Source organism: Mixophyes fleayi, chromosome 4 (genome assembly GCF_038048845.1).
Source record: "Mixophyes fleayi isolate aMixFle1 chromosome 4, aMixFle1.hap1, whole genome shotgun sequence".
NCBI classification, from domain to species: domain Eukaryota; kingdom Metazoa; phylum Chordata; class Amphibia; order Anura; family Limnodynastidae; genus Mixophyes; species Mixophyes fleayi.
In genome coordinates this window covers 233,854,440-233,866,346 of record NC_134405.1, presented here as the reverse complement: position 1 = coordinate 233,866,346, position 11,907 = coordinate 233,854,440, and the positions used below count along the sequence as shown (strand labels likewise).

Genomic DNA, 11,907 nt, shown 5'->3' with positions numbered 1-11,907 from the left:
GATCTTATCCCAGCTTCTAGATTGCCCAAGGGAAGATTATACGCTTTGTCTATTCCAGAGACCCAAGCCATGGAATTGTATGTAGAGGAGAACCTGCAAAAAGGCTTTATTAGGCCTTCCAAGTCACCTGCCGGGGCAGGCTTCTTCTTTGTGGCCAAGAAAGAAACGGGCCACTATGAATACCTCATTATGCCTTTCGGCCTCAGCAACGCTCCAGCTGTCTTTCAAGATTTGTTTAATGACGTCTTTCGTGAATTTTTTGGCTCCTTTGTAGTGGTCTACCTAGATGACATACTGATTTACTCTTGCTCATTGAAACAACATCGAGAGCATGTACGGCAAGTTCTTCTGAAACTCCGCCATCATCACCTCTATGCTAAATTAGAAAAGTGTAAGCTTGAAGTCTCTAAAGTTACATTTTTGGGGTATGTTATTTCCCCGGAAGGCTTTGCTATGGACCCCATGAAGGTACAGGCCATTCTCGACTGGTTGCGACCCTTGAATCTTAAAGCTATTCAAAGATTCCTGGGGTTCACTAATTATTACAAGAAATTTATCAGTTCTTTTTCTATTCTTGTTGCTCCAATTACTGCTCTGACTTGCAAGGGAGCTGACACGAAAATCTGGCCTTCTGTCACCATTTCTGCCTTCGAGGCGTTGAAACATGCCTTTGTATCTGCACTTGTTCTAAGACATCCCAATCCATACCTTCCATTTGTCATTAAAGTCGATGCTTTGGATGTAGGTGTAGGAGCTGTGCTATCCCAAAAAGACTTGGAAGACCATCGCCTTCATCCCTGTGACTACTTATCCTGAAGATTTTATTCCGCTAAGGAACACTATGACATGGGCAATCGGGAGTTGTTGGCCGTCAAGTGGGCATTGGAAGAATGGCGCCAGTGGCTTGAAGGAGCAAGACATGTTATCACGATATACACCAATCATAAGAACTTGTCTTACATTGAATCAGCTAAGAGGTTAAATTCCAGACAAGCATGGTGGTCCCTCTTCTTCTCCCGTTTCCGCTTCATCATTACCTAGCAGCCTGGTTCAAGGAACCTTAGAGCTGATGCCTTATCTCAAAGCTTTGTCTCTTACCAAGCTCCTGTCTCAGAACCTTGTTCTACTGTCTCTGTCTCTTCTGTGTTGATTGCCTTCACGCAGGAACTGGGAAAAACCCTTCTACAATTCCAACCACAGGCACCTCCTGAAACACCTACGGGCAAACTTTTTGTACCTATTCACCTCAGGAAAGCTGTTCTCTCCGATTGTCATGACAACAAGACTTCTGGACATCCTGGCATCGCTAAGAACGTGGAAATCATTTCTCGTGTTGTCTGGTGGCCATCTCTACCTGCAGACGCCATAGAATACATACTATCTTGTGACCTTTGTTCCAAAAACAAGATTCCTCGGAAATCCCCTTCTGTCCCATTATTGCCCTTACAGTCCCGGTCAGACCCTGGACCCATTTGTCCATAGACTTCATTGTTGACTTACCTCCATCTTCCGGATGCAACACCATCTGGGTAACCGTGGATCGGTTCAGTAAAATGGCTCATTTTATTCCTTTGACCAAGTTCCATGGTCTTCCAGAGGATATAGTGTCTATCGGGGTTCATAGTTCATAGCGGCCTTCTGGAAATCCTTCTGTTCCCTTTTAGGCATCAGTCTCAGCCTATCATCTGCCTATCATCCGCAGTTAAACGGACAGCCTGAAAGGGTGAATCAATCCTTAGAGCAATACTTACGGTTATATGTATTTAAAAACCACAACGACTGGGCGGACCTTCTTCCATGGGCTGAATTCGCCTACAACAACGCATGCCACACTTCTTGCCATCACTCTCCCTTTTACTGCATCCTTGGGTACCATCCCAGAGCCAATTCTTTGTCCTCCCTGTCCACCGATAAGCCCTTTGAATCCAGGAATACGGCCACCCGGCTTAGGAGAATCTGGAGATCAGTACATCAGTCCTTACTCCGAGCCTCTTTTATGTCCAAAGTCTTTGCTGACCTACATCATTTTGCCTGCTCCTTCAAGGTTGGAGATTCTGTGTGGTTATCTACTTGGAATATTAAACTCCGTCAACCATGCAAGAAGCCAGGGCCTAAATTTATTGGACCTTTTACCATCTCAAGACAAATCAACCCAGTGGCGTTCGAACTGAAGATTCCAGAATCTTTGAAAATTCCCAATATGTTCCACTGCTCCTTGTTGAAACCTGTCCTCTCTTCTAGAAAATTTGGACCCCGATGTTCCGCTAGACCTCAGCCTATTTCTGTTGATGGACATCAAGAATTTGAGGTCGACAAGATCCTTGACTCGGAGAAGGCGCAAGGTCAAATTCATTTCCTTGTCCATTGGAAAGGTTACAGCCTCGAAGAACGTTCCTGGGTGCCGCAAAGAAATTTACATTCGGATAAATTACTTGCTGATTTCTTCAAAAGATTTCCTGGAAAACCTGGATGTTGGGCTTCCATGACCCCTCCTCAAAGGGGGGATACTGTCACGAGCGGAGGCAGCTCCGGGCACCGCTTCAACTCGCTCCCTGCCTCGGACCAGTGTCCCGGCCGTCGTCATGACTTCCGGTTGGTCCTGTCCGTTGCCAAGGCAACGGTCGGGACACTCTCTTGTAGTAGCGCCGCGTCCCGGCATCCAGGGCAGCCGGGCGCGTGTGCAATTAGACAATTAATCATCAGCCCCCTGCTAATACCTGCCCAGCTCACGTATGGTGGACAAGATATATCTGTTAACTACTCTCTTGTAGTAGCGCCGCGTCCCGGCATCCAGGGCAGCCGGGCACGTGTGCAATTAGACAATTAATCATCAGCCTCCTGTGACTGATGATTCCTGCTGTGTCCCAATGAATGCCATTGGCTATTGCCTGTATATTAGGCAGGGAGGGCCAAGCCTCCCTGACGGTTATAGTCCCTGCTACCCTGCATACTTCTCCTGCTGTGTTGTTGCTCCTGCTATTGTTATCATCGTTGCTGACCCCTTGCCTGGATACTGACACTGTTGTTTTGCCTGTGACCCTTGACCTCTTGCCTGGATACTGACGCTGCTTAATTGCCTGTGACCCTGACCCTTTGCTTGGATACTAACACCGCTGAATTGCCTTTGACCCTTGACCTCTTGTCTGGATACTGACGCTGTTGATCTGCTTGTGACCCTGAAACCTTTGCCGGGACCCTCACTCTGCCTCTTTGTTAAACACCTGCACTACGTTCTCAGGCTATCAATTCCTACTACTAGAGAACAAGACCTGGGGGCATCCGAGTACCTGTGAGCGCATCTAGCTCTACGGGAAAGGCAGCTGCTATAGGCGAAGACCTCTGAAGCGGTTCTAGGAGTTGATACCTGGGGCGTGAGCCCTAACAGCTATTAACAGGATACAATGTATACAGTTTAATAAACCCACAGATTGTATTATTATTCTAATAGTCTTTATCATCCCACAAATTATTCAGTAAGCTCTCAATCTTAACTGTACTGTAAGTAATATCAGCACCCCCCCTTAATGGTACCTTTGGGATCATGTATACTAATGATAAAAACATCCAAGAAAACATCCAAAATTTATCAGCAGAGTTAACACATATAGGGGGCGATTAATTCGCTATGAGTTGCCTCGCACATCATTTCTTCGCACACTAGGAGGTGTGGGTAAAAAATTGCTATATAAATCCCTATTTTCAGACGTGATCAGTACCACGGTTCTTTTAATTGAATTTCTCTCCTGTACATTAAATGCAAAGTAATGATATGTGAGACAACTCTCACAGAACTCGCACCCATTGAACCTGTTTTTGGGAGAGGAGTACTGTATGGATATTATGGGATGGAAAGTCATCATCACCTATGACACAGCTTGAATTATTAATTCCATGGTCTAGGAAAGAGGGAAAACTAGTTTGTCTAGCAAGTGTGTGTAAGTAGGAAGGTGGAGAGATTTGCCCCAGAATGTCTGGGAGAGGACCAAGAAAGTGTCAGTTTCCCTTTTAATAAGCACACAGTGGGTATAATAACCACTGTGGAGGATACAAACTTCTGTCTTTTCCCTTCTCTCAGTAAGTATATTCATGACTCCCTTGGTCTAATCTCCGGTTCTGAGAACAACCTAAATGGAAAAAAAAAATGTGACTAAATAGAATTAATAATCAAAGCGGACTAAACTAAAGTCTACCAATTGATGAGGGTTCAAAAATACGATCTTTGCTCCAGCCCCATCCACAGTTTGGAGGGTAATCTCTAAATATGAACCACACCAGTTGGTCTATAGGCTTGCATCACTACTTTGTACTGTTGTTATCATTTACATGCTTGGTTTAGCTACTTGCTGGCATAGTTCTCACATTAAACTTACCTACACATGAACTTGCCTGACAGCATAATCTTAAATTCTCTTATTGTCTTTACTGTTACCATCACTGCAGGTTATGGGAGCATTTTTTTACATAAAGGTCATGGGTTTTTGGATTACTATTGTTAATGCTTCTGCAGGTGTATGGGTAATATTATACACAGTGACAGCTGACATGTCACCAACCATTTCTAACAGACAGTCTGGTACTTGTTTTGTAGATGTTAATTTCAAATTTCAAAAAGGATCTGTTCCTAAAAAGAAATTATGTCATAAAATGAATATTATTGACTGTTGGTATGGATTATCACATCATCCCTCATCTGAATATGTCCTTACTGACAAATTCAGAAACACAAGAAGTAATGACACCTGGTTCTTTCCAAGCATTGGGGCACCGGTGCTTGGATCACAAGTGAGTGGTATAGTGCTAGACATAAAAGCCTCCGGACGTATAGAACAGAGCTTGAGGACTCTGGAAACCCAATTTAGATTGTAAGACCCTTATGTTGTCAGGAAGTTCTGACAGATGCTTGCCTTGAGGGTATGCCATGAAGTCCATCACTTTGACAGAAAGCCCAGTATTTTCTGTATCGGTATTATGATACAATATATACAAGTAAGAATGTTATAAATGTCCTTAGTAAAGTTACAATGGTGATTGTACAATCACATTTAACAGTCAAGGCGGTACAGCGCTGCGGAATTAGTGGCGCTATATAAATAACTGATGATGATGATGAAGGCTCTAGATTGGTTGCAGAGGTTTACAAAATATCTGCACTCTTTGCAATATATTATTAAATATTGTCTTTTATTCACAATGTGCTGCATGTTACTATAATAGTAAAAAACTACTACTGTACTTAATCTTCTACTGCTAGTATGCTACCTTTATTTCTAGTACATCTACTACTAATTCTAGTACTACTAATACTACCAATAATAATAATATTTCATAATGTTTTAAGCATTTTTGTATTACTACTACTACTGCTACTAATTTTAAAATATCATGTTTAATGTCCCAGGTACCAGCAGTATATTTTATTTGATTATATACTATGATGCAAATAGAAGATTCAGTGGTACAAATGTTATATTTTAAGGAAAATACTTCAAAACTCCTTTGAGGGTTTTCTGACCACGTTAAACGAACCAAAGCCACAAGTAAAGTCTTGTAGTCTGGTAGCCACATAAGAAATACTTACTGTGGTAATTAAGGTCATAGTTCTTAGAAGTTTACCTTTTTTTCTGCCGGTAAACCTGTGTAGACCTTATAGAAAACGTCACGCCTGAGGACAGGGGAATTTTTTCGAGACTTGTAGGATGAGCTATAAAAATACAAACAATGCACTTGACCCCACTAGAATTAAGAGTTTATGCAAACTGCACACTCGTTGTAAGAGCATTTTAGGCTACTAAAATTAGTTACATAATATTAGGTAAAGAAGCCAAGTGAACATAAACTAGGAAAATGAAAATCAGTTGCATCTTCATACAAACCCTCAGTTTGACCACTCTACTGATTCTTACCTGCGAGAGCAAACCTCTAGTTAAGAGGGGTTGTTATACTGCAAGAATAATGACAGCAAGTTCAAACCTCATGAACAAGACTGCAGAGTTCATAAAACGTTTTCCAGTAAGTGAACACTTTGTAAACTCATACAGAAAGTTTCTATGAGGGATGGAGACATGCATGCATCCCCTTTACAAATGTCATACAGTAATATTTTTTTTTTTTGCTTTAACAGGACAACATAATAAGTATACAGCTACTAACTGATGCATTGAAGAAGGATTTTATGGTAAGCAAAATAGATGTAAATTCTTAAGTCGGTAATCTTTTTTAAATCATGCACAAATCTAAGATAAACCTAATATTTTACTATTGCTTTAATACAGGAAAACTGCAGCACAAGACTCAGTTTGCTGTCATTTTACTCAGAGAACGTCTTGTCCGTGGGCAGAGTTCTGAAAGAAGCGGAGAAATCTGGTATTAATGAAGACTTCAGGAAGATTGAAGATCTGCTGCGCTTTTGTGTGAGTAAAATGCATCCAGGTCAATATCTAGCTGTTGAAAGTGAAAAGCCGAGATTCTAGAAGGTGTTTTGAAATTTAAAAAGGTGTTGTAACATATTTATGTCTTTCACTTTCACTTGAAGTAACAATATAGTGTGATACTAAACAGAAACTCTACAAAATTTGAATTCTAAAGCTGTACCATTTGTTTCACATTTGTTTGGTTTGAAAAAAAATTTCAACTCAAATCATTAGAAATCTTTAGTAATTTGAATGCAGTATTAGTAACCTTAAAGGCATGGCTTGAGGGTATACATGTTAAAAATTGGATTTTCGTGCAAATATGTTTTCATTTTAAACAAGGGTGTTTATTTCTTTGTTTAGACGTTTTTACTTAATAGAAATGTCTATCAGGTTGAACATGTTTGTTTCACATATATTAAACTCTCCCACCTACCTAGTTTCAGCATAAAAATGACAAGAAGTATAGAGAGAGGAAAGGTTCACATGTCTACTGAAGGATTACTATAATTACTATTTGTAAAGTGACTTCAGTTTAAAATCGACAGATGAAGTAGAGAAACAATCGGAATGACAGTAATGGTAATGCAGAAATTGTAATATACAATACAATACAATACAATGTTAGGACAACATACGGGTTAATGTCTCAAGGTGAAGTAAACGCCACCATTAAAACCAAGTAAACCTTCATAAATGGAGTGTTATTAGTAGTGCAGTAGACAGTATTGGGAAGTAAAATAAATGTAAAAGGAAATGAAAATAACGTACGAGAATAATTTAGGTTATCATGTAAGAAATGTGTAGATTGTAGAGTTGCTAACCAGATTGTATGCATATATTATATGATGTCCAGCAACCTGCAATAATTGAGCAAAATTCAGTAGGAATTGTAGCCACGGCTTACTGTACCTATGCTTCTTCATACACTAGTTTGCTGTTTGCATTGTATACCTCCTAAGATTTCTGAAATTGTAAGGTTTGCTCTTGTATATATAGATTTTTAAATCTACTGTCGCCATGACTCTTTAGGAATGGGCATATGTGGAAAGGTATTAGGAACTATTTTGTAAGTAATAAGGGTTTTTATTAAAATAAGTTTAATGTAATCATATGGCAAATCTGGAGACATTACCTGACCTAACTTATTAATGAAAGGGTTCAGAGAGTTTATTTGTCTATGAACCGAAAAAGTGTTTTGTGATAAATACCACTTTGAACCTGTCATTTAGTAAGATGACTATGAGGAAATGTGTAAATCCTAATTGGTACTAGACTTGCACTAAAATGTTTATCTTATACCAGAATTATACATGAAAATGTAAAATCCTACTTGTATCCTTTAAAACTGCTTGCAATTGGTAGAAGATAAAGCGTTTTTACACTTTACTATAGACAATACCCTAGCTACATCATGTCCTTTTAATGCTCCATTTGTGATTTTCTTAGTTATATCAGGATTTCTGGAGGGGCATGTGTAGTTTTCTGCTGTAGACCCAAGTTCTTAACTATTTTAGGGACAAATATAATTGAAAAATATTGTTTGTCAAAATTCTGCAGTGGAGAAGACTTTATTCAAACTATAAAGTGATTTGCATATATGCAAAACAGTGTGAATGTGCAGTAACCCATGGCAACCAAACATTACTGCCTTTCACTATCTTATTTAAACTGACCTAGAGCCGTCAAAGCTCCAAAAGATTGATATTATGGGTTATTGCACATTTCTAGTTTTGCACTTACTGTTCATAAATTACTGTTGATATTTCAGACGCTCAAAGAGATTTTCCTCAGGCACAACCTACAGGTTTCCATTTCTAAGTAAAAGTAGAGTAAAACATAATTTGTTTACAAAGAGAGGTGATATGTGAACCAAAATAAACCAAACTATCTCTAAAAACGAACTTAAGAAGAACATTGCCGTTTTCTTCAATACAGTCTCTCCGCTGCTCAGACTGTTCATATGTTACATTATTCTTTTCTTTTAATAAGATTGCCTACTCTGAATAAAGTAACATACTCCATTGTCTGATGATTGCTAGTTTTTAATGACAGAAATTTATTTGATGCAACCTTTTTTTCCTAAAGTCATTTTCAATATTCAAAAATAAGCAAATAGGAATCACACAGGATCCACATTTTTACAATGAACAAGAAACCAGCACATCACTACAGATGGGCCAATGATGACTTATGTGTTGCGAAAATCATTTTTTTGCTAAGTGGCTTACATATTTACTGCCAAATATGCAGCACTATTTGGGAAAGGAGAACACAGACTTTCCATTTTGGCACTACCTGTAGAAAAACATATCTTATTATCATATCTTATTGACTTTTCCGCTAAGCATAAAGGCATACCTGATTGTTTTAACAGAGCATGGAACTGTAATTATAAGTGAATGAGAAATATATATTTTTTAAAATAAATGTATGTCCCTGTTGAGACCACCTTGGTTAAAAGGTTATTTGTTTGAGCAACCAGTATCTTTAATAGTAGCCACATGTGAAAATGTGTGAGGTTTCGCATTTTCAGAATAATTACTTGCATATACCTATGTATGCTAATATTTTTATTTGATATCTGCTCAGAAATGATGTGCTATGTGTGCGTAAATTTAAAACAAATGTAGATGTACTTATAAAAATATATTTTATTTCTCATAGCCAACCAACAAATGTGAATTAATGGAAGAAACAGAAAGAATGAAGGAGTTCAGGAATAAGTTAAAAAAGGTGAGATACTAAAAACACAGACTTCTGTAATATTATGGCTTGATGGTTGTGAAACAGGACAGTTTGAACATGAGCACATCAGTTAGGACATCAATATATACTATTGATATAAAGTACATCTGTACATTGAATGGAATATAGTACACCTTTTAATAATGAATAAGAATAAGGATGATGTAAGTGTGTTCTAAATGGCACTAGTGCAGATATAACAATTATGTTTAATTGTCCCACACTATTAGTAAAGTCCATAAAGCCCCACATTTTATATTTAAGACTAAGGTTGAAACTATTCTAGCTACGCTGCTGGCAAAATGTACAAACACTAGGCAAATGTCCTCTAAGACTATTGACTCTTAAGATGAATGTTTTTGTAGTAAACCTCTGACATTAGAGACTGTTGTTCTTTGGCTGGAAGTGTTGGGTATAGCACAACAGTCTATGTTTATGACCATGTCCTTCTGTAATCTCCTACTTGGTCTTTAAGTAGATGGTTCCCAGTATGATATTATGAAATCATATTATAACCCAGTGAAATCAGTGCTACCCTATGCCGGTGTTTCTTACCTCTAGTCTTCACTCACCACCAAAAGCTCATGTTGTGAGGATTTCTGTACTATGTCACCTGTGCATGATTAATGAAACCCTGAAAACAAGGGAAGCGGCGGGTGCATGAGGACTGGAGTTAAACACTGCCCTGCGCTATGTGACATTTCTGCTGTGACTTTCAATTAATTCCACATGCATTTAGGCTGTTCTCTATTACCTGTCTTTTTGAATGTATTATATATTAACGGTTCAGGTATCTTATGTTAAAATAGGGTTGAAATTTAAATAGTTCCACCAAAAATAATAAATTAACGATGTAGCATTTCTTACAATAATTGTGGGACTGAACCCGTTAGAACCAATGTTCATGTTTCTGAACTACTTCCAACTCTGGTTGGCTGTTAGCGTCCTATCAATTACATACATCTGCTCTAGGCGTAACATACACTTTATTACTGTTAAATTGCTAATTATGATGAATTATCAGTAACCCCCACTTTTGGCACTCACTAACTGTCCCCCATTGTTAATTTTGTGTTCCTACATTCAGAGTATGTATGCTTTTAGGCAAAATTGTTATGTAAATTTATACTCCCTGCAATTGGATTTCTAATTTGCTGAGAATTAAATGGGTTTTCAGTTTAATCAATCCTGCCACACAGGAACCAGGAAATCCCCTTTTAATTGTATCTGAAGGCTAGTCCTATTTTTATGCTCACTACTGAAAACATGAGCACATTGTAAGCCATCTATAGTAATAGAGCTCTATAAAAGAGCTATGGATGAACTATGTTCTCTAGTCGGCTACCCGATTTAGGTGAGAGAGGAGGTCCCTACATGTGGAGGGCAGGATTAATTTAGAATGGGTAATCCAAAATTGTCAACTGTTTTTATATGTAATCTCAGAAAATATCACCTATAAAGTTAAATCGTCAGCTGCTTCTTTGTGTTCATGTCCATTTCTTCATTCTAAAGGAACACGGGATTAGGGGAGGTTGAACTCAGTGGACTTTGAATTCTAAAATTCTATATATTTTTTTATAGATGAATATGGAGAAGAGATTGCGAAAAGCTGTTAGTGAAATTGATACACTTCTCGACTGGATTGATTCATTCATCCACGACATCAAGAAAAAGGAGCATTGACTTCTCTCAGCACCGTTTTAAACTCTAGATAATGAAGAAACAATAACACATAGTAAGCAATGTAAATTAAGTACTGTTCGTACTTTATCTACAGATTATTTAAACAATATATTTTTGTGTGCACAGGATATTTTGAACTTGAAATGTTTTACTTGAAGCACTTATAGCATATTTAATGTATTTATATTTTTGAGAATGGATGTATAACAATATATAAGTAAAGGAATGATATGTTATGTCAAAAGTTCATTTACAGTTTATGTGGATAAACTCTAAGCCATAATGGCTTATAATAGTCAGTTTTAAGTATATTTTTTCTAAACTATAATGGATCAATGTGTATAACAGCACTTAGCAAGATTTCAAACATGGCCAAAATGCAGTATCATCATCATCATCTATTTATATAGAGTCACTAATTCCATAGCACTGTACAGAGAACTCACTCACATCAGTCCCTGACCCATTGGGGCTTACAGTCTAAATTCCCTAACACACACACACACACACACACACACTAGGGTCAATTTGTTAGCAGCCAATTAACCTACCAGTATATTTTTGGAGTGTGGGAGGAAACCGGAGCACCCGGAGGAAACCCACGCAAACACAGGGAGAACATACAAACTCCTCACAGATAAGGCCATGGTCGGGAATTGAACTCATGACCCCAGTGTTGTAAGGCAGAAGTGCTAACCACTTAGCCACCGACCGTGCTGCCCAACAGTACTTGTGAAATGTGAAATGTTAAATATATTTGTGACATTAATACAATTATATTACTGGGCTACTGATATATAAAGCACTAAAATGATCACATTGTAAGTAAGATACTATATTTCAATGCCAGCATTATATCTGTATATACGTAGTTGGGTTTAGTGTCAATGAATTTATTGTGTTGAATTATAATTCTAATGGAACGGGCAAAAGTAAATATTAACCACAAACAAATGCTCTGCTCATATTAAGTTCCCTCACCATATCTTTGACAAAGTCCACCTGACTCAACTTACTGACTTGAAAAGAGTGTTTACAGCATAGTTGCCTGACCAATAACTACATT

The 11,907-nt window shown here is 38.2% G+C and overlaps 1 protein-coding gene across 1 annotated transcript; it reads left to right on the top strand.

The window, feature by feature from the left end:
- Nucleotides 1–5,803: 5,803 nt before the first annotated feature.
- On the top strand, nucleotides 5,804–11,232 carry IL26 (interleukin 26). Its single transcript, XM_075205335.1, has 5 exons — nucleotides 5,804–6,009; nucleotides 6,122–6,175; nucleotides 6,273–6,410; nucleotides 9,078–9,146; nucleotides 10,740–11,232. The coding sequence occupies exons 1-5, from the start codon at nucleotides 5,845–5,847 to the stop codon at nucleotides 10,839–10,841; spliced, it is 528 nt and encodes a 175-aa protein (XP_075061436.1). The 5' UTR covers nucleotides 5,804–5,844; the 3' UTR covers nucleotides 10,842–11,232.
- The last annotated feature ends 675 nt before the right edge of the window (nucleotides 11,233–11,907 follow it).

Excerpts from the sequence above, each read along its gene's own strand:
- IL26 (XM_075205335.1), top strand. The coding sequence starts at position 5,845 with ATGAAAATCAGTTGCATCTTCATACAAACCCTCAGTTTGACCACTCTA. Across the intron at positions 6,411-9,077 it reads AAGATCTGCTGCGCTTTTGT|CCAACCAACAAATGTGAATT; the intron begins GTGAGTAAAATG and ends TATTTCTCATAG. Across the intron at positions 9,147-10,739 it reads TCAGGAATAAGTTAAAAAAG|ATGAATATGGAGAAGAGATT; the intron begins GTGAGATACTAA and ends ATTTTTTTATAG.